The 16,734-nt window shown below is 30.7% G+C and overlaps 7 protein-coding genes across 11 annotated transcripts; 3 read left to right on the top strand and 4 right to left on the bottom strand.

Annotated features, from left to right (window-relative positions):
• Window positions 1-143: 143 nt before the first annotated feature.
• Window positions 144-1,719, bottom strand: LOC143193477 (uncharacterized). The gene is made up of 4 exons (XM_076399707.1): window positions 1,451-1,719; window positions 806-1,391; window positions 572-753; window positions 144-518 (listed from the first exon to the last, which is right to left on the bottom strand). Exons 1-4 carry the CDS (start codon window positions 1,583-1,585, stop codon window positions 153-155), a joined length of 1,269 nt encoding a protein of 422 aa, XP_076255822.1. The 5' UTR covers window positions 1,586-1,719; the 3' UTR covers window positions 144-152.
• A 1,057-nt stretch (window positions 1,720-2,776) lies between these two features.
• On the bottom strand, window positions 2,777-4,463 carry Tasp1 (Taspase 1). Of its 3 annotated transcripts, none has more exons than XM_076399654.1 (7): window positions 4,322-4,463; window positions 4,129-4,257; window positions 3,884-4,078; window positions 3,549-3,830; window positions 3,265-3,502; window positions 3,063-3,207; window positions 2,777-3,004 (listed from the first exon to the last, which is right to left on the bottom strand). In XM_076399654.1, exons 1-7 carry the CDS (start codon window positions 4,338-4,340, stop codon window positions 2,918-2,920), a joined length of 1,095 nt encoding a protein of 364 aa, XP_076255769.1. In that variant the 5' UTR covers window positions 4,341-4,463; the 3' UTR covers window positions 2,777-2,917. The 3 variants fall into 3 exon arrangements, with proteins under 3 accessions (XP_076255769.1, XP_076255779.1, XP_076255785.1); XM_076399664.1 differs by having other exon boundaries at window positions 3,063-3,195; XM_076399670.1 differs by having other exon boundaries at window positions 4,189-4,257.
• Window positions 4,464-4,548: 85 nt separating this feature from the next.
• RpL5 (Ribosomal protein L5) lies at window positions 4,549-6,703 on the top strand. Its single transcript, XM_076399682.1, has 5 exons — window positions 4,549-4,969; window positions 5,200-5,450; window positions 5,510-5,683; window positions 5,958-6,234; window positions 6,452-6,703. The coding sequence occupies exons 1-5, from the start codon at window positions 4,967-4,969 to the stop codon at window positions 6,635-6,637; spliced, it is 891 nt and encodes a 296-aa protein (XP_076255797.1). The 5' UTR covers window positions 4,549-4,966; the 3' UTR covers window positions 6,638-6,703.
• Window positions 6,704-7,786: 1,083 nt separating this feature from the next.
• On the top strand, window positions 7,787-13,137 carry LOC143193377 (ATP-dependent RNA helicase DDX54). Of its 2 annotated transcripts, none has more exons than XM_076399565.1 (11): window positions 7,787-8,299; window positions 8,350-8,705; window positions 8,755-8,923; window positions 9,244-9,454; window positions 10,002-10,213; window positions 10,270-10,473; window positions 10,528-10,687; window positions 11,516-11,672; window positions 11,731-11,866; window positions 11,934-12,060; window positions 12,869-13,137. In XM_076399565.1, exons 1-11 carry the CDS (start codon window positions 7,946-7,948, stop codon window positions 13,054-13,056), a joined length of 2,274 nt encoding a protein of 757 aa, XP_076255680.1. In that variant the 5' UTR covers window positions 7,787-7,945; the 3' UTR covers window positions 13,057-13,137. The 2 variants fall into 2 exon arrangements, with proteins under 2 accessions (XP_076255680.1, XP_076255674.1); XM_076399559.1 differs by having other exon boundaries at window positions 11,934-12,078.
• Window positions 13,054-14,557, bottom strand: LOC143193411 (uncharacterized). Its single transcript, XM_076399624.1, has 5 exons — window positions 14,421-14,557; window positions 14,044-14,372; window positions 13,799-13,989; window positions 13,549-13,732; window positions 13,054-13,490 (listed from the first exon to the last, which is right to left on the bottom strand). Coding segments are annotated over exons 1-5 (1,056 nt in total). The 5' UTR covers window positions 14,423-14,557; the 3' UTR covers window positions 13,054-13,140.
• Window positions 14,517-15,576, top strand: RpL18A (Ribosomal protein L18A). Its single transcript, XM_076399632.1, has 4 exons — window positions 14,517-14,667; window positions 14,911-15,140; window positions 15,196-15,322; window positions 15,384-15,576. The coding sequence occupies exons 1-4, from the start codon at window positions 14,650-14,652 to the stop codon at window positions 15,537-15,539; spliced, it is 531 nt and encodes a 176-aa protein (XP_076255747.1). The 5' UTR covers window positions 14,517-14,649; the 3' UTR covers window positions 15,540-15,576.
• On the bottom strand, window positions 15,567-16,726 carry LOC143193430 (uncharacterized). Of its 2 annotated transcripts, XM_076399642.1 has the most exons (4): window positions 16,586-16,726; window positions 16,383-16,492; window positions 16,114-16,329; window positions 15,567-16,061 (listed from the first exon to the last, which is right to left on the bottom strand). In XM_076399642.1, exons 2-4 carry the CDS (start codon window positions 16,429-16,431, stop codon window positions 15,826-15,828), a joined length of 501 nt encoding a protein of 166 aa, XP_076255757.1. In that variant the 5' UTR covers window positions 16,432-16,492; window positions 16,586-16,726; the 3' UTR covers window positions 15,567-15,825. The 2 variants fall into 2 exon arrangements, with proteins under 2 accessions (XP_076255757.1, XP_076255754.1); XM_076399639.1 differs by lacking the exon at window positions 16,586-16,726 and having other exon boundaries at window positions 16,383-16,576.
• Window positions 16,727-16,734: the final 8 nt, after the last annotated feature.

Here is a 16,734-nt window from a genome sequence, read left to right as displayed (position 1 = left end):
CAGTCGAATCCTGGATTTGACTGAATAGTTAGAAAATAGTAATTACTATTTTCAGTCGCTAGTTTTTGACTATCGATTGTTTGGAATATTTTCAGTCGAAGTTCCCAACTCTATACTTTTTAGTATCTGGGGTAAATAAAGGATAAAGCGCTTTACATCTTTATTTTGTGAGTGTAGCTATAATGAAATTTTAATACTTCTTGTTCAATAAAAGTTTTTCCGCATATATCACAATTACAGGAGCCTGTATGTTGTAACCAATGCACTCTCATATTGTACATTTGTATAAAAGGTTTTTGGCAATATTTACACTTGTAAGGATAAACACCTTTATGGCCAAGTTCATGCTTTAGTCGTTCTGCGGAGCCTGCAAATGTAAGCTGACAGTATCTACAGTTATATGGACGTTCGCCTGTGTGTGTTCTTTCATGTCTCTTTAATGCACTACATGTAACAGATCTGAATCCGCAAAATCTACATACAAAGTTTCTAGTATTTGTATGTAGATGCATGTGGTACTAAATAAGAAGAACAACAATTAATTATTCACAATTTAAGTTATATCACTTACCTCAAGAGCATTTTTAAATTTGAAACCTTTGGCACATACTTCACAAAAAAATTTATTATTTAATTTGTTTTCATGGACTCTTCTTATATGTTCATTCAAGAGAGTTGTGGTCAAGTACACTTTGTCACATTTTCCACAAGCAAATTTCTTTCCATCATGTTTTCGCATATGGTATCTGAACCCTACAATAGAGAATCAGGTAATTATAAAAACCCTGTATGCTAACATTTTTACCAGACATAGTTTTACATTGTTGATCACACTGGGGACACTTGAATTTTTCTTTCCATTTAGGATTATGGATATGTTTTCTATGAGCTTTTAGTTTTAATAATGATTCATATTGGTTGTTGCATATAGCACAAATATGGTTAGCATTCTTTTGTGTTTCCTTGGACAATTTCTCATATTCAATTAAAATAATTTCAAACTTTGCAAAACTATCGTCTGAGCTGTCATTTATTTGTGTGCTTTCCTCCCTTGATGAAACAACATCTGACAGTGCTTTTGCTGGACATTCCACACATTTTGTTTTATCATCACTATTATTGTCTGCATTCCTTATTTCCTCAACTGTTTCATGATCACTAACTATATTACTGTTATCACAAGTATCTTCAGTTAATATGAAAATATTCTCCTCTGATTTTGATTCAGCCGCATTTCCTATTATTGTAGATATTTTACAAATACTCCGAAATTTATCTTGTGTTAAAGTAACTTGACTAGCTTCATAAAGAATGATAAATTCATAAGCCATTTTCAGTGATTTAAAACAATCAATGCATATACTATTTGGCAGATTTTCTGTATATATTACCTACAAAAATAAAACAGTAAAATGGTATGATTTATCCTAATAAAATGTTACAAACATACCTCAGACGATGTTACAAGTGTTAATATATCCAGTATGCATAAGCATTTGTCACTAAATTCGGGAAATATGGTTAATAAAGAATAATATCGTTTATCCGTACTATTTGTTAAGCACACTAGACAAAGTGCATCCATTATCCTCAACTTCAAATATTTAATAATATAGGTGAAAAATAGACAGAAGTACTGCCTACATCTTGTTTATTTAAACTTTTCCTTTATATAAAGTTTATATATATTTTGTGTTTTTCTAAGATTTAAATTAGTGATGCCAAAAAAATATCGATATTACTGGCCGATATATTTTCAGCCGATTTTTTTCTTTATATATTTTTTAAATTAATGGTATTTCTTAAACATTAACAAATTCGTACTTGATTTTAAAATATTATTAAAAAATTACAGTTACATCAAAAAAAAATTCAATATTTTTTTAAATATATCGAATACTATTTATCGATATTTTTTTTGTCAGATGCCACTATTAATTTAAACAGAATTCTCACATGTAAATAGTCATCATCTTTAATTTCTGTGTCGTTTAGAGGATTTCACAAATATATGCCTACAAACTAGGGGTGTTCGCCACCAAAAGAACTATCGATATATTATTTTTTAAAAAATTTCGATATATCGTTTTCGATAGTTTTAAAAAAATATCGATATATCTGAGGAACAAAATATCGATACTTTTTCTGCAATAAGTATTAAAAATATCAATATTCTTTGCAAAAAAAATAAAAACTATGAGTTAGCCTAAAAATTTCTTTTTTCTAAAATTCCTAACGATATTTTTAAAAAGTCTTTAAAATTACAAATTTCCCTAAACCTTTAAGGTTTTTTTTTAAATTATACTTAAATTGTTCTGAAAAAATATAGATATTTTTGCGCATCTCTTTTATAAAATAGGGGTTGGCCACCGAAAAAAATTTCGATATATCGTCGATATTTTATATATAAAGGAGGAAAAAAAATCGATATTTAACAAAAAAATAAAAATAGTGAATTAGCCTAAAAAATATATACTTTTTCTAAATCTCTTAGTTATTTTTCATAAACCCTTTAAATCAAATACCAATTTTAAAGATTTATTTAAAAATTGTATTTAATTTAATCTGAAAAAATATCGATATTTTTTTCTGCATCCCTAGTAAAAATCTACTTCTATTAATCGTTTTCTGGCGTAATAATCTACTTTACCTTCCCTACGCCTCTTAAACTTAACTTTTAAAGTATTGCTTATTTTTAACCACCTTAACAAAAATATCGATATTTTTTCTGTATCCCTAGTAAAAACCTACTTAATGAACAATAAAACTAATAAAATAAGGGGAAGATCTTTTTATTTGAGTTACATTTTAACAACAAATATTGACTCACCGTTTAAGGTAGTTGATATAACCCTAATTCATAAAAAAAAGTAGGGAGCATTTGACGCCGAATATTCATATGTATATATAAATTATATTATGTAGAGTCCATGTAAAATTCCGCTCCACTTACAATGACTGAATGACCTTCTTGTGCTTTATCTGGTAATATTGAAATTTGACTCTAAAAGAAAATTAATCATAATTAAGTAGTTTGCAAAATCAAATATTCTTAAATTTACATGTGGTTTTTCTCCTTTCTTCATATAGCCGACAGCCAAGCTTGATGTTGTATGACCCCATAACAAAGACACTTCAGCTTTTGTTACATCCGCTCGTAAAGCGAGTGCTCCACCCAGTTTTGAAACATGAGACCTAGTTAAAAACCTACACAATATATTTCAAATTATATTTTAAGCAATTAGTTCTAAAATCAAAAATTACCTAGATCTTATAAATTTATCAGTTAAACAGTTGTGTAAATCAACAGTAGGACAAACTTTCTCTAAGATAAGGTCTTCAGCTATTGTTTTTGCCAAAAGAGTCTGGACAATTTGTTCACCACATCCTGTTGTGCATACTGCAATTTTTGGCCTATCATTTGTGAAGCTGTCAGCCCATACACCTGCTCCATAATGTGCAGCTTGTCCTACTCTTCCCGAGCGCTTTAAAACAAGCCCTCCTATTATATCAATAAAACTAATACCAAATTAGACCTCTGTACTAACCAGAACTACAACCAGCAGCAACATGCCCTTTTTCATCAATGCACACAGCACCAACAGTGTCATTTCTATTTGAGTAGGAACTTTCTGCACTGACTTCGGTCAAATATATTTCATTTGTATCTTCATTTCCACTATGAATGGATTCCAAAATACTTTTGTATTTAATATGACATTTTAGAGCTTTCTTGCTAATTAATTTGTGTTGTTTTACAACTTTTAATCCAGCCTTTTTTGCATGCATTAATGCACCAGATCCAACTACGAGTTGTGGTGAAACCAAGCCTAAAGCAACACAGTAATGAAATTATGATACTTTCACTTCATTAAACACTTACCTAAAGGTAGTGGTAATAATTGCCTTTTATATATATCATAGGCCAAAGATATTGGATTTTTAACTTTTTTAACTGCACCACAGGCACCAAATAAGAGATTCTCGCCATTCATGACTGAAGCATCACACTCAATGTTGCCCTCCAAAGTAAGATTTGATCCAAAGCCAGCATTTGTTAATGGATCATTTTCCAAAACTTTAAAAAATATTCGTACTTAATGTCTAAATTTACTGTCACACTACTACCTATTATAGCTTCGTTTACAGCTTGCACGGCAGTTCCACCTGATTCTATTACAGCCATACCTTTTTTACATGCTCGTTTGCTCAACAATTTGTAATCCTTCAAAGATTTACTACTATAATGACCGGCTCCTAAAATGAATAGGTCTACGTTAGAACTCCCTTAAGTACAAATTTGAGGGTATTATAAATGTACCACAGTGAACGGCTATCATAATGTTTGCTAATGTACAACGATCAGTATCATATAAATTAATTGGTATTAATTGATAATTAATTGCTATGTGAAAATTGTTGAAAAACTAACTTCTTAACCATAGAGTACATATTACTCTATGGTTAAGTTATACGTTCTTAACTAACAATTCACAAAATAATGAGTTCCTGTGTTTTGTGTAAAAATTGTACCCATTAAGTAATATATATTTACTCTATGGATTGTACCACAAACTGACAGTTAATAAACTACATAGAGAAATAATGAAATAAACTATAAAATAGGGATGCAAAAAAAAAATCGATATAATATTTATCGATATTTTCTGAAAAAAATATGGTTTTTTGGCCGCTATATCGATATTTTTTCAGCGAATTTGGGTACGTAATTTTAAAGGAAAGGAATGTGTGTATATATATATATATACATTCCTAGTATAAAATATGACATATAACGTTTGAACTTATTAGAATATTATCAACTATAGAGCCATCTTTTTTTAAGAAGAAATGACTTAGAGGATTATTGAAATAAGCGCCCTCTTCCCTCTTTCCTTTGGACTGCGACGGCCTTCGAAGGTTTGTTCGTGTCCGTGTTGACTTTTAATCGAGTTTACTCAGCAAAATGGTAAGATCTTATAAAAATACACTATATTTGTTAGAGTCTAAACTAAATACTGTTGTCTATAAATTATTTTAAGTTGGGATGTGTTTTGCATTTTGTGATATGTTCGGATTTGTTTTGACAGATTGTTTTCGTGGTTAGGAAGTCTTTGAAAGGGATTGATTACATATAAATTATTTAACAGCATGTGTAGCACTATTTTTTATTTGATAATCACTATTTGTGTTTTCTAGGGATTCGTCAAGGTGGTTAAAAATAAGCAGTACTTTAAGAGATTCCAAGTTAAGTTTAAGAGGCGTAGGGAGGGTAAAACAGATTATTATGCCAGAAAACGATTAATCGTACAGGATAAAAACAAATACAATACTCCCAAATACCGTTTCATAGTTCGTTTATCCAATCGCGACATTACTTGTCAGATTGCCTATTCTAGAATTGAAGGGGACAAAATTTTATGTGCTGCTTATTCCCATGAATTGCCTAGGTAAGTCATGTAGAATGCATAGAATGGAAGTTTTCACACATGTATTTAATTGATTTCAGATATGGCATTAAAGTAGGATTGACAAATTATGCTGCAGCCTACTGTACTGGATTGCTTTTAGCCAGAAGATTGTTGAAACAACTTGGCTTAGATAACTTATATCAGGGCAGTACTGAAGTTACTGGAGATGAATATAATGTTGAGGGCGTTGATGACGGACCTGGAGCCTTCAGGTAATATTCATCATTACATAAACAAATTGTAGTAATAAATTATTGTTTTTGGATTTTTAATGTCAATGATGAATTTCTGACACATGCGCGTCATCTGATGCTATAAGTACCAAGTAGGTGTGAAACCTTCATGTAAGTTTTTTACTGGAGGGAGTTCAGTATCTTTTTGGCAACTGTGCACAACATGATTTTAATGTGTCACTGATTAGCATTTTTTGTAATAATTTTCCTATTTGCATAGTATGACAGTTTTAATTTTATTTTTTGTTTATAGATGTTACCTTGATGTGGGTCTTAACCGTACTTCCACTGGTGCAAGGGTATTTGCCGCAATGAAAGGAGCTGTAGATGGAGGTTTGAATATTCCACATTCTACAAAGCGGTTCCCAGGCTATGATGCCGAATCCAAGAGTTTCAATGCAGAGGTCCATCGCAGTCACATTTTTGGCCTCCATGTAGCTGAATATATGAAGTCTCTTGAAGAGGAAGACCCTGAGGCTTTTAAGAGACAGTTCAGCCAATATATTAAATTAGGAATTAACGCCGATCAAGTAAGATTGGTTTTACTAGCATCAATATGTCCAAACAAAAATTACTACTCTTTTGTTTGCTGAAAAAGTAGTGTCGCAATTGGACAACATAAAAATTATGATTTTCACCTGTTCCTGGTCATTTTATTATCAGAAACATGTTGTATTCATAAAACAACTAATACATTGCAGTACAGGCTTTTATAATTTGATCTAATATAAATCCTCTAATTTTTAGGTTGAAACCATTTACAAAAACGCACATGCTGCTATAAGAGCAAATCCAGCACCAGAAAAGAAAGAGAAAGCTGCTGTTCCTGCCAAGAAGAAGACCCTGCGTAGAAAACTTACTCTTGCAGAACGTAAAGACCGTGTGGCTCAGAAGAAGAAGAGTTTCTTGGCCAAATTGCAGGAGGAACCATAAATATATTCATCAATATGTTTTATACATTAACTTGGACTGTGTCCTAAATACACATGAAATGTTAAATTATTGTTTTTTATTTCTAATATTTTTTGCCAATAAAAAAAGTTGATATCTTATGGTGTATTCTAATGAGGGGGCCTAAATATTAAATTTTGTTTAATTAATTAGAAAATGTTTTTATGTTTGTTGACATTTGAAGAAAGCGAATATTGGAATTACATCCTAAAAATGTGTCCTGTTCAACAATTTTTCAACCCTAGTAATGTTCTGAAATTGAAATAAAACTCTTTAACTTTAGAAATATATTATTTTTTAGAAAATATATTTTAAAAGTTCAAGTCTACCATGTTGAACAGTGTATTTTTTTAGCATATATTTACATGTATTACGTGAACGTGGACACATCACATACTAAGGATCAAATAGTTTTGTTTTTCTTCTAAATTAATACTTATACTATGCAACATAGAAAAGCACAAAATTTAAGGCTGATTATGAAAATGCATACCAAAGTATTAAGATATTAAAAAAGGTAATATCCTTATTTATTGATAGGGTTGTTGACCGCGAAGAATAATTTAGATTTATCTATATAAAAAAAAGGATTTTTTTGAGCAACCCTACCATTAAATATATATTTTAAACGTTATAGCGAATCTTTAACTAATTTATTTTAATTTTAATAAAAAAGCGAATTTTTAAAATGTTAGTATAAAAATATCTTCAATTTTCATTTTTAAAAAAATTGCGGTCAACAAACCTAGAGATATATCGGCAAAAATATCGATTTCTTGACCATCCCTATCTATAGATTTAATCTAACCTCATTATTTTTTGGTATACACCGAACGATAAAACGCATAAACCGCGTATAAATGCACGTATGTATGTACGCAGATTGTTTTTTTACAACTAGGAAAAATAACGATATATTATAAAAGATTTATTGATATTCTCTAAATATTTAATAAATTAGTGATACTTTTAATAAACCTTTTAAATTAAGTATCAATTTTAAAGGTTGATTAAAAATAATTTAAAGGTTTTTTTACAAAGTTTAAAAAATATCTCCAATTTTGTTTGAACATAGTCGTCTAAAAAATATCGATATATATGTCAAAAATCGATACTTGTATCGATTTTTTTTGTGGTATCGTTACTTATTTTCATGTCTAATGTATTTTCTATGGGTCTAACCACAAAGCATTGAAAATCTAGCCTATTTTAACGTTTTTTAATATTTTAACGTGATATTCAAGTTATATCGGAGTGTAAATATATTTAGCATAACAACAGTTTCGTGCAATGGGTGAGATACCAGGATTTGTAGATCCCAATAAAGCAATAGACATTGACATCAATGGCGAAGAATTAAGGCAAAGGAAATCTGGAAAGAAATCCGGTGGGTTTCAATCCATGAATTTAACTTATAATATATTGAAGGGAATCACTAAAAGAGGGTACAAGCAACCCACTCCCATACAAAGAAAAACTATTCCCTTACTTCTGGAAGGTAGAGATGTAGTCGCTATGGCAAGAACTGGCAGTGGTAAGACTGCAGCTTTTTTGATACCAATGTTTGAGAAATTAAAGTCCCGACAAGCTAAGGCTGGTGCGAGAGCACTAATTTTATCACCAACAAGAGAATTGGCACTACAGGTAACAGTTCTGTGTGAATACTGTATTTAAAATAACTAAATATGTTGCAGACCTTAAAGTTCATTAAGGAGCTAGGGAAATTTGCAGATTTGAAGGCAGCCGTTATATTAGGAGGTGATTCAATGGAGGATCAATTTTCTGCCATTCATGGAAATCCAGATATTATAGTAGCTACTCCTGGCCGTTTTTTACATGTTTGTATAGAGATGGAACTGAAATTGAACAATATAGAGTATGTAGTTTTTGATGAGGCTGACAGGCTTTTTGAAATGGGATTGAGTGAGCAGTTAACAGAAATTGTTAACAGACTACCTGATTCCAGACAAACGCTATTATTTTCTGCAACATTACCTAAAGTTTTAGTGGAATTTGCCAAAGCAGGTCTAAGTGATCCAATTCTATTAAGGTAAGTTTAATATTAATTAGTTAAATAATATCTTAATCATAGTTCCCAGATTAGATGTTGAATCTAAATTACCAGAGCAGCTGAAGCTACAGTTTTTTATGGTGAGGCCTGAGGAAAAATTATCAGCTCTTTTAGTATTGCTAAAGTCAGTGATTGATCCAAAACAACAAACTATAGTGTTTGCTTCTACAAAGCATCATGTTGAATATTTACATATGGTGAGTAGAACCAGTATTAATTTGCATTAAATTACAAGCTGACCTATATATCCATAACATAGATTTAAAAACGAAGCCCCGATACAATTAAATTGTTCAAAAATAAAAACAATTAATTGAATACCACATTCTGTAAAAAACTAGCTCACCTTTAACTTTTCAAAAACAAATATATTTTACTTTTGATTTGACATTTGATTAAATTTCTTTTTAATACTCAATTTTTTTTATATAGTAATCTTTAATGAATGTTCCTTCATTTTTTAAGTAGTTTACTTTTTGAGCTTTTAAGGACAGAAATTATAAAGGTTTGTATTTAGGTTTTAGATAAATTATCCATCACAAACACGTACATATATTCTAACTTGGATCCATCGGCTAGGAAAATTAACGCTGCTAAATTTAGCGCCGGAAAAGTAAAAGTTTTAGTGGTTACGGACGTGGCCGCTCGTGGTCTCGACATTCCCCAATTAGATAATGTAATTAATTATAATTTTCCCGCCAAGGCTAAGTTATTTGTACACAGAGTAGGTAAGTCGGATATATCAACATTACAATTAAGGTTAGCAAGCAGTCATTACGTATCGGATAGGTGTTTTTTTTTTCGTATAAATCTTCATTATGTTGGGACGATTTTTGAGATGCATACAGATATTTTTTATTTCTCTATAATTTCAGACCAAATTTTACCCTTATCATGCCTTTGATATGTATGGGCTTTAAGTTTTTTAAAATAAAGATTATTAGTATTGTTCATTTCATTTAACTGATACGTTAAAGTAACACATACATACTATCCGTCCAGATATAGATCTACTTATTAAAACCCATGTGTGGATGACATTCGCGAATTCCAATTTTGAGATTTTTGTCAAATGTTCAAATGTCAAAGATCGCATTTATGATTTTTCTATGGATTGATTATTAATTGTATAATTTATATATTAATTGTACTGCAGAATATAGTAAACTTTATAATTAAATATTCCATTAATATAATATACTAAAAAATGTATTCTGTCCGATGCGAACAAGTGCCCTCTTATCTTATATAGGTGGTAATATATGGATATATTAGGCAGATGTGCGAGAGCTGGACGCTCAGGAACAGCGTTTTCCTTAGTTGCGCCCGATGAACAGGCATATTTACTGGATTTGCATTTATTTCTTGGACGGCCTTTGTCTCTATGTACTCAAAATCACGATGGCAATATTGGCAGAATTTCACAGGATTTACTGGAGGATCAGTTGAGCTCGGTTTTAACGTTGCATGACAATAATCTCGATTTGGTATGGGGGTTTTCTCACGGTATTTTTAAAACAATTTTAAAATGTTGTTGCTGTAGGTGAGCATGCAAAAAGTTACCGAGAACGCTTACAAACAGTACATCAGATCCAGACCAGCGGCTTCAGCTGACAGTAACAGAAGAATTAAGGATCTGCCAATGGATTTATGTACCCTTCATAGTGTTTTTAAAAGTTTGAACGATACAGCGCTGATGGAGCGCAATATGGTGCTGGACAAAATGAAACTGTATCGTCCTAACGGGGTAAATATCCATTGCTGTCTGTTTATGCTCGTGAGATTGACTATTCGTTTTTAGACTATTTTCGAGATTTGTGGTAAAAATAAATCGCAAGAGTACTTAACGATGAAGGAAAAGAGAGCCTTCCACAAGGAGAAAATTAACGCACACAAAATACTGTTGCAAGAAAAACACTTGGATAATGTGAGTTTGCATAAACCAGTGGGTGATTTACCGGGTAAGTGATTTTAATAGTAGCAAAAAAGTACCAGTAATTGATGATTTCAAAAGCCAACACTGTCATAGCACTTACAACTGTCCTCTATACTATCACGGAGTTTAAACTTCATCCCTCTTCTAGAGTTCTTACAGTGCTCGATTTAGGCTATACGGAAGTGAACAAGAGGTCTTATGATTGAATGAATGAATGAACTCAAAATTGATGTGAAATATGATTGATATACTCAATAGTATATATGTTCACATATTACCGATATATTTCCTTTGAATTTGTTTTTTTTACACCACCTACATGCTCTAAAGGCACTTTGTGTACCTGAATTCATCATGAAGGTTTCTTTTGGAGTTTTATATTTTCTTAATTCAATTTCATCAAATTTTCATAATTATACATGGTGAACTAACAAGTGCGTAAAAACATAACATTAGTAAATTATATGAGATGGGCATTACCTTTGACTGTAGTCTGCTTGATTCGGTTAGTTTATGCCAGATTTTATGAACGATTTTTATTAATGTTGGGATCTTTTATATTAAAATATATTAATCCAGCTGCGGAAAAGTAAAATGAGTAATTGACGAGTAGAAAATATAAATCATACGTGAAATATTGTCACTGTAATCTATATATGATAAACTTTACCATAATCGATATATTTCGTTCATTTTTATAATTTTGATAGTTTTGCATAACTGAACAAAACTAAATTTTACTAGTTTTGGACTTAATCGATATAATATTTAATTAATCGATATAATCGAAAAAATTGTTTCGGTTCCCGGTACTTTTTCGACGGAATATATTGTTAAGCCCCGAACTCTCTAGGTAGCACAAAGGAAGATATACAGGAGGTTTTTAAAAGCGTTATAGTTCCGAAAAAACGATCCATGGATACGTTATATAATAAGATTAGTAAAAAGCGGAAAGTTGAAGGGAGCGTCTTTATTCCTTATGCTCCAAGTGACCAACATACAGAACAAGGGTATGGTTATCTAAATACAAATATATATGTTTATTTCGCGTTGTTTTTGAATTAACAGGTTGTCCGTAAATAACTTCCAGAGTGAGGCGAGCAAAGTGCAACTGGATTTGACTGGGGACTCTGAGGAGGCGATGAAATTAAATAGATCCATGAAGATGTGGGATCGTAAGAAGAAAAAGATGGTTACTGTAGAGGTAATGTTCTTCAGACTTTTAATAAAAAGGTATTCGAGTAATATACGATATTTTCACTTTATTACAGAACTCCAGAAAAGGCAAAATTAAAACTGAGTCTGGTATATGGATACCTGCGACATACAAAAGTAACAGGTATGCACAGTGGAAAGAAAAGACCAAAACGATCGATGATTCAGACGATAATAATGCTGGTGAGAATATTGCGCAAGGTAAATTCGCAGTTTAGTACAATGGTTCTCAACCTTTTTTGGTTGCAGTGCCCTTTGTCTTGTTTGTAATAGTTTTAAAATTTGTCGGCTCTATATATAAATTTTGCTTCTTTATAATACAATCTGTAAAATACTATATACTTTTTTAGTCTTGATTTTATGTAATTAACATTTTAACACATTGTTCTAGCACAATTTTTTTTTCTGATGACATATTTTGTAGTAAGTGCTTACTGATCCAAAAAAAAGGGTAACATTTACTCATTAGAATTTGGCAGATAATCAATAATAGATTTTAAAAGCAGTTTTTATCTTCTTCAAGTAAACAAAAGGAGTGGAACAGCAACTGATGTAGAACGTTTCCAAGAACCACATAGCACTCTGATAATTTACAATCACATACCAAACACTTCAGAATAACTTTTCTATAATTTTCTGTTGTAAATGTAAATTTAGATTTTTAGAAAGCATTGTTACTATGGATGAACATATTTTTTGAAGGAGGAAAATATTTATTTGCACTGGAGATTGGTTCATCAGTTTATTCATTTCATAGACAAAAAATAAAAATAATTTTTTCAAAAATACTGTATAACAAATACATAAAATTAATCACATAGAGAGCAAGTAAACTAAACTATTATAAAACTTTTTATGTCTTAAATCCAGAATCATAGTAAAGTAAACCATATCAGGCATAGAGGCAAAATAACTTTCATTGTTTCTATGTCTAAAATTTGCGGTACAGAGATTCATTCAATTAGTAACTTGTGTAATTACTATTTTTCAGGTATTGCCTCTTCAACAAAGAGGTATACGCACTGGGCAAAACATAATGAAAAGTTGAAACAAAAACAGAAACAGTCTGAAATGAAGAACACAGCTCAAATTCTAAAAGTCAGAGAAGCTGCAGAGAGGAAAAGGATGAGACAGAAAAAGAAAGGCTCAAAGGGTAAAGGGAAAAAGACCAGGAAATGATTTCAGACATTTTATTGAAATCTGTTAAAATTTATGGTTTTATATTTACACAATAAAACAGTAATGAGTATTTAGATCATCATTTTATAAAAATTTATTTTTTACCTTCATTTTCATCATGTCTTCCCAGGATGTGTTTTCAATCACAACTTTTGAGTTTGAGCAATTTAGATTTACTATATATTCAGGTTCAATATCAGGTTTTAATATTGTAGAATTATCATACCTGTGAACCAGGCACTTTAATATTTTGGGAAGAATTACATCTTGAGCATTTATTTTGAATCCAGTGTTTTCTTGGCAAGAATCAGTCAATTTCAATAATAAGTTGCTGGAATCTTTAAGGTTTATCTCTGAATTTCCTGTAATTCTAGATAAATGAATATCAGCAGAGCCCGAATTAATCACAGCAGATAATTGACCATCAAATCCAGCTAAAAATAACAAAGAATCTGGTACAATCAGTACTGTAAGTTTTACTAATGAACTTACTTAGAAATAAATTCCCCTTAACAATAAAGATTTTACAGTGCTTATGTCCATTATTTAAGTGGAAATCCCCATTCTCAACAACAAAAATACTATTAGAACAATATGAAGAATCCACTATTATATTACCCTTGTTAATTGTTTTTAATTTCAAGTTAAGTGATTGTAAACGGCCTGTTTTTATTGACTAAAATTGTAAAGAAGTAATTGAAGATTAAAATCTAATAATGTGTTTTAACTAAAATTATCTTACACCTTCTGTTGCTGTAGCTGTTATATTTGAAGCTTGTATAAAATTATTTAAGATAATATTTCCTTTGGTTGACACATCTATAATATCACCTTGAAATCTGTCAATTAATACATTTCCTTCAGTCTTAATTTTTATTTTATCTCCATGAAAATAACCTACAGATACATCATTCCTGGCTGCTATATTCAAATCTTAAAAATATACTGCTTAGATGACAACAAACAAATCAAAACAATATTGCTTACTAGCTTTAACTGGAGCTTTAATACTACATAATGTGTTAGGATCTAAATTAGGATGACCCTTCACAATCACTTTATTGCCATCCAAATAATGTTCAATAGAATTGTCATACTTCTGATCAGTTTGTAATATAAAGGCATTTATATTGTGAAATTTATGTATATTTAGCGGCTTAATTCGAACTTTACAAGCGACATCGATGAGGATATCGCAAAACGTAGGAACCTCTAGATGAGTTTTAACTATTGATAGATCTGAACATTTTCGTTGAAATTGTAGGGTCTCACGTTTTATTACTTTCCATGCTGTACCCCAAATTTTGACAGGAAACCTAAAATTAGTAACTAGAGTATTATGGCAAGATAAAAATTATAATTACATTTTCCATGTAATCAGTAGCTGAAAAAATGCCAAAAAACCTAAACTTTCTCATAACCCAATTCTTTATTTATGTTCTTTTCTTATTTATAGTCATTTTATGTCAAAAATATTCTACAACTGATTGGTAGATATCAGTAAAGCGCCCTCTTTGACAGAACTAAAGCTTATTTCAGCACAACTAACTTCACAAAAAGTTTCCGCTTCCTTTCTGTCACCGAACCGCAGCCATGAAAGCCAAAGGAGAGGTTGGTTTATATATTTTTTAGATTATTTATATTATTTAATCATATTTTCGTCATGTAATAATGTATTTAATTTTTGTCGTAATCATATTTAATTATAGAGTCAATATGAGCTTTCTTCTGAAATTGCGAGTTTAACAAGTTTATTTTGTTGAGTACACGTGTATTCCGACTAACTAAAAGATAACGTGTTGTGTTCATCGAGTTTTCTGTGTTTTTATTCTTGTAATGACTTGTTGTTTTTAGTTGAAAGAATATGAGGTTATTGGCCGTAAGTTGCCTACCGAAAAGGAGCTCAAGACTCCTTTATATAAAATGCGAATATTCGCCCCCGATCAGATTGTGGCAAAGTCCCGGTTTTGGTATTTCTTGAGGCAGTTAAAGAAGTTCAAAAAGTCTACTGGAGAGATTGTTTCTGTGAAGCCCATTCCAGAAAAAACCCCAACTAAAATTAAGAACTTTGGCATCTGGTTAAGGTAAGGGCTTCTAATATTTATATGGGTATAAGTTAATCATTTTCATTTTCTGCAGATATGACTCCCGTTCTGGTACACACAATATGTACAGGGAATACAGAGACTTGAGTGTATCTGGTGCTGTGACCCAATGCTACAGAGATATGGGTGCTAGACATCGTGCTAGAGCACATTCTATTCAAGTAATTTTGATGCTGAATTGCAAAAAACGTATCTCTAATTTGTTTTATTAATGTGTTGTAGATTATCAAAGTAGAACAGGTTAAGGCTGCAGATACCAGGAGACCTCAAGTGAAGCAGTTCCACGATTCTACTATTAGATTCCCTTTGCCGAAACGCATTCAGCACAAGTCAATGAACACATTCTCAGTGCGTAGACCAAGAACTTATTTCCTGTAATGAATGTTATTTTAAATAAATGACTAATTAAGTAAAATTGTTTTTTTATTATTGATAATTTTCTTATATTAAGGTTATGTGAGGAGTGAGTATGACAGATAAATAATTAGTTTTAAAATTGTTAATGGTCTCTAAGTAAGAACCAATATATATATATATATACATATATATATATATATATATATATATATATATATATATATATATATATATATATATATATATATATATATATATATATATATGTATAAGATTATAGATTAGTGTTCACAAAGAGGAGCACCATCTAGTTGGGTACTACTTGATTTATTTTGTATTTAGGATAAAGTTCATCAAATCTTCTATTCAAGAACTGCACTTTATTCAATAAACCTGAAACTGTGTCCTCCATATAAGCTTGTCTTCTCCATTCCAATTGAGGCAGCAGTAACTCTGCTTGTGCTATTCTTGATTCTAGAGATTTAACTTTATTACAAACTGCATCAACATATGCATCCTGTAGTAGACTATTTGTGTTTTTACCTACAAATTAATTTGTTTTTATTAAAACAGAATCAGTATATCAATTGTTAACCAAAACATGATATATTTGCCACATCAATATAGTAGATCTGCATTGGATTCTCGATAAGAAATGACACAGGAACTAACATTTCATCGCTATTTCGGATTTTAAGTACAGTTTTTTCTGGAGATACCCCGCAAACTTCAAAAAGTGCTTCCGTTACCGTAGAATAATCGGTATTTGGTACAGTAATACAGATGGATTTATCTATACTGTCGGGTTTTTCTAACAAATGATATTCATTTTAAATTTATAACAAAATAGGTGTTGTTTGTTACCAGAAAGATCAAATCGCCTTATTTTAATACTGACTGTTTCTTTCCCCATGTTTACAGAAATTTACTGATTTTCTATATTTACTGAAACAGTTGGTTCAAACAGCTGATATCTGTCCATTTTTGTATTTATTCAAGGATAGATAATAAACATACAATACAGAAATACAATTTTATAAATTTACACAGGAAGTAATTTCACTCACTAGTTATTGGCATATATTGATGATTTAAATAAGTACCGATTAATTTGAAAAAATGTAAAACTCCATAACCTAATCACTTTAAAAAAATATGGAAATGTCAAATTTGAAATTTCGCCCATAAAGATTAAAATTGTCTATTTGTACGGCGT

This window comes from Rhynchophorus ferrugineus, unplaced genomic scaffold (assembly GCF_030347505.1).
Source record: "Rhynchophorus ferrugineus isolate W39M unplaced genomic scaffold, kcgeb_rfMv2 rfM1, whole genome shotgun sequence".
Classification (NCBI taxonomy): Eukaryota; Metazoa; Arthropoda; class Insecta; order Coleoptera; family Curculionidae; genus Rhynchophorus; species Rhynchophorus ferrugineus.
The sequence above is the reverse complement of the archived record's forward strand: the minus strand, read 5'-3'. Positions and strand labels throughout refer to the sequence as shown.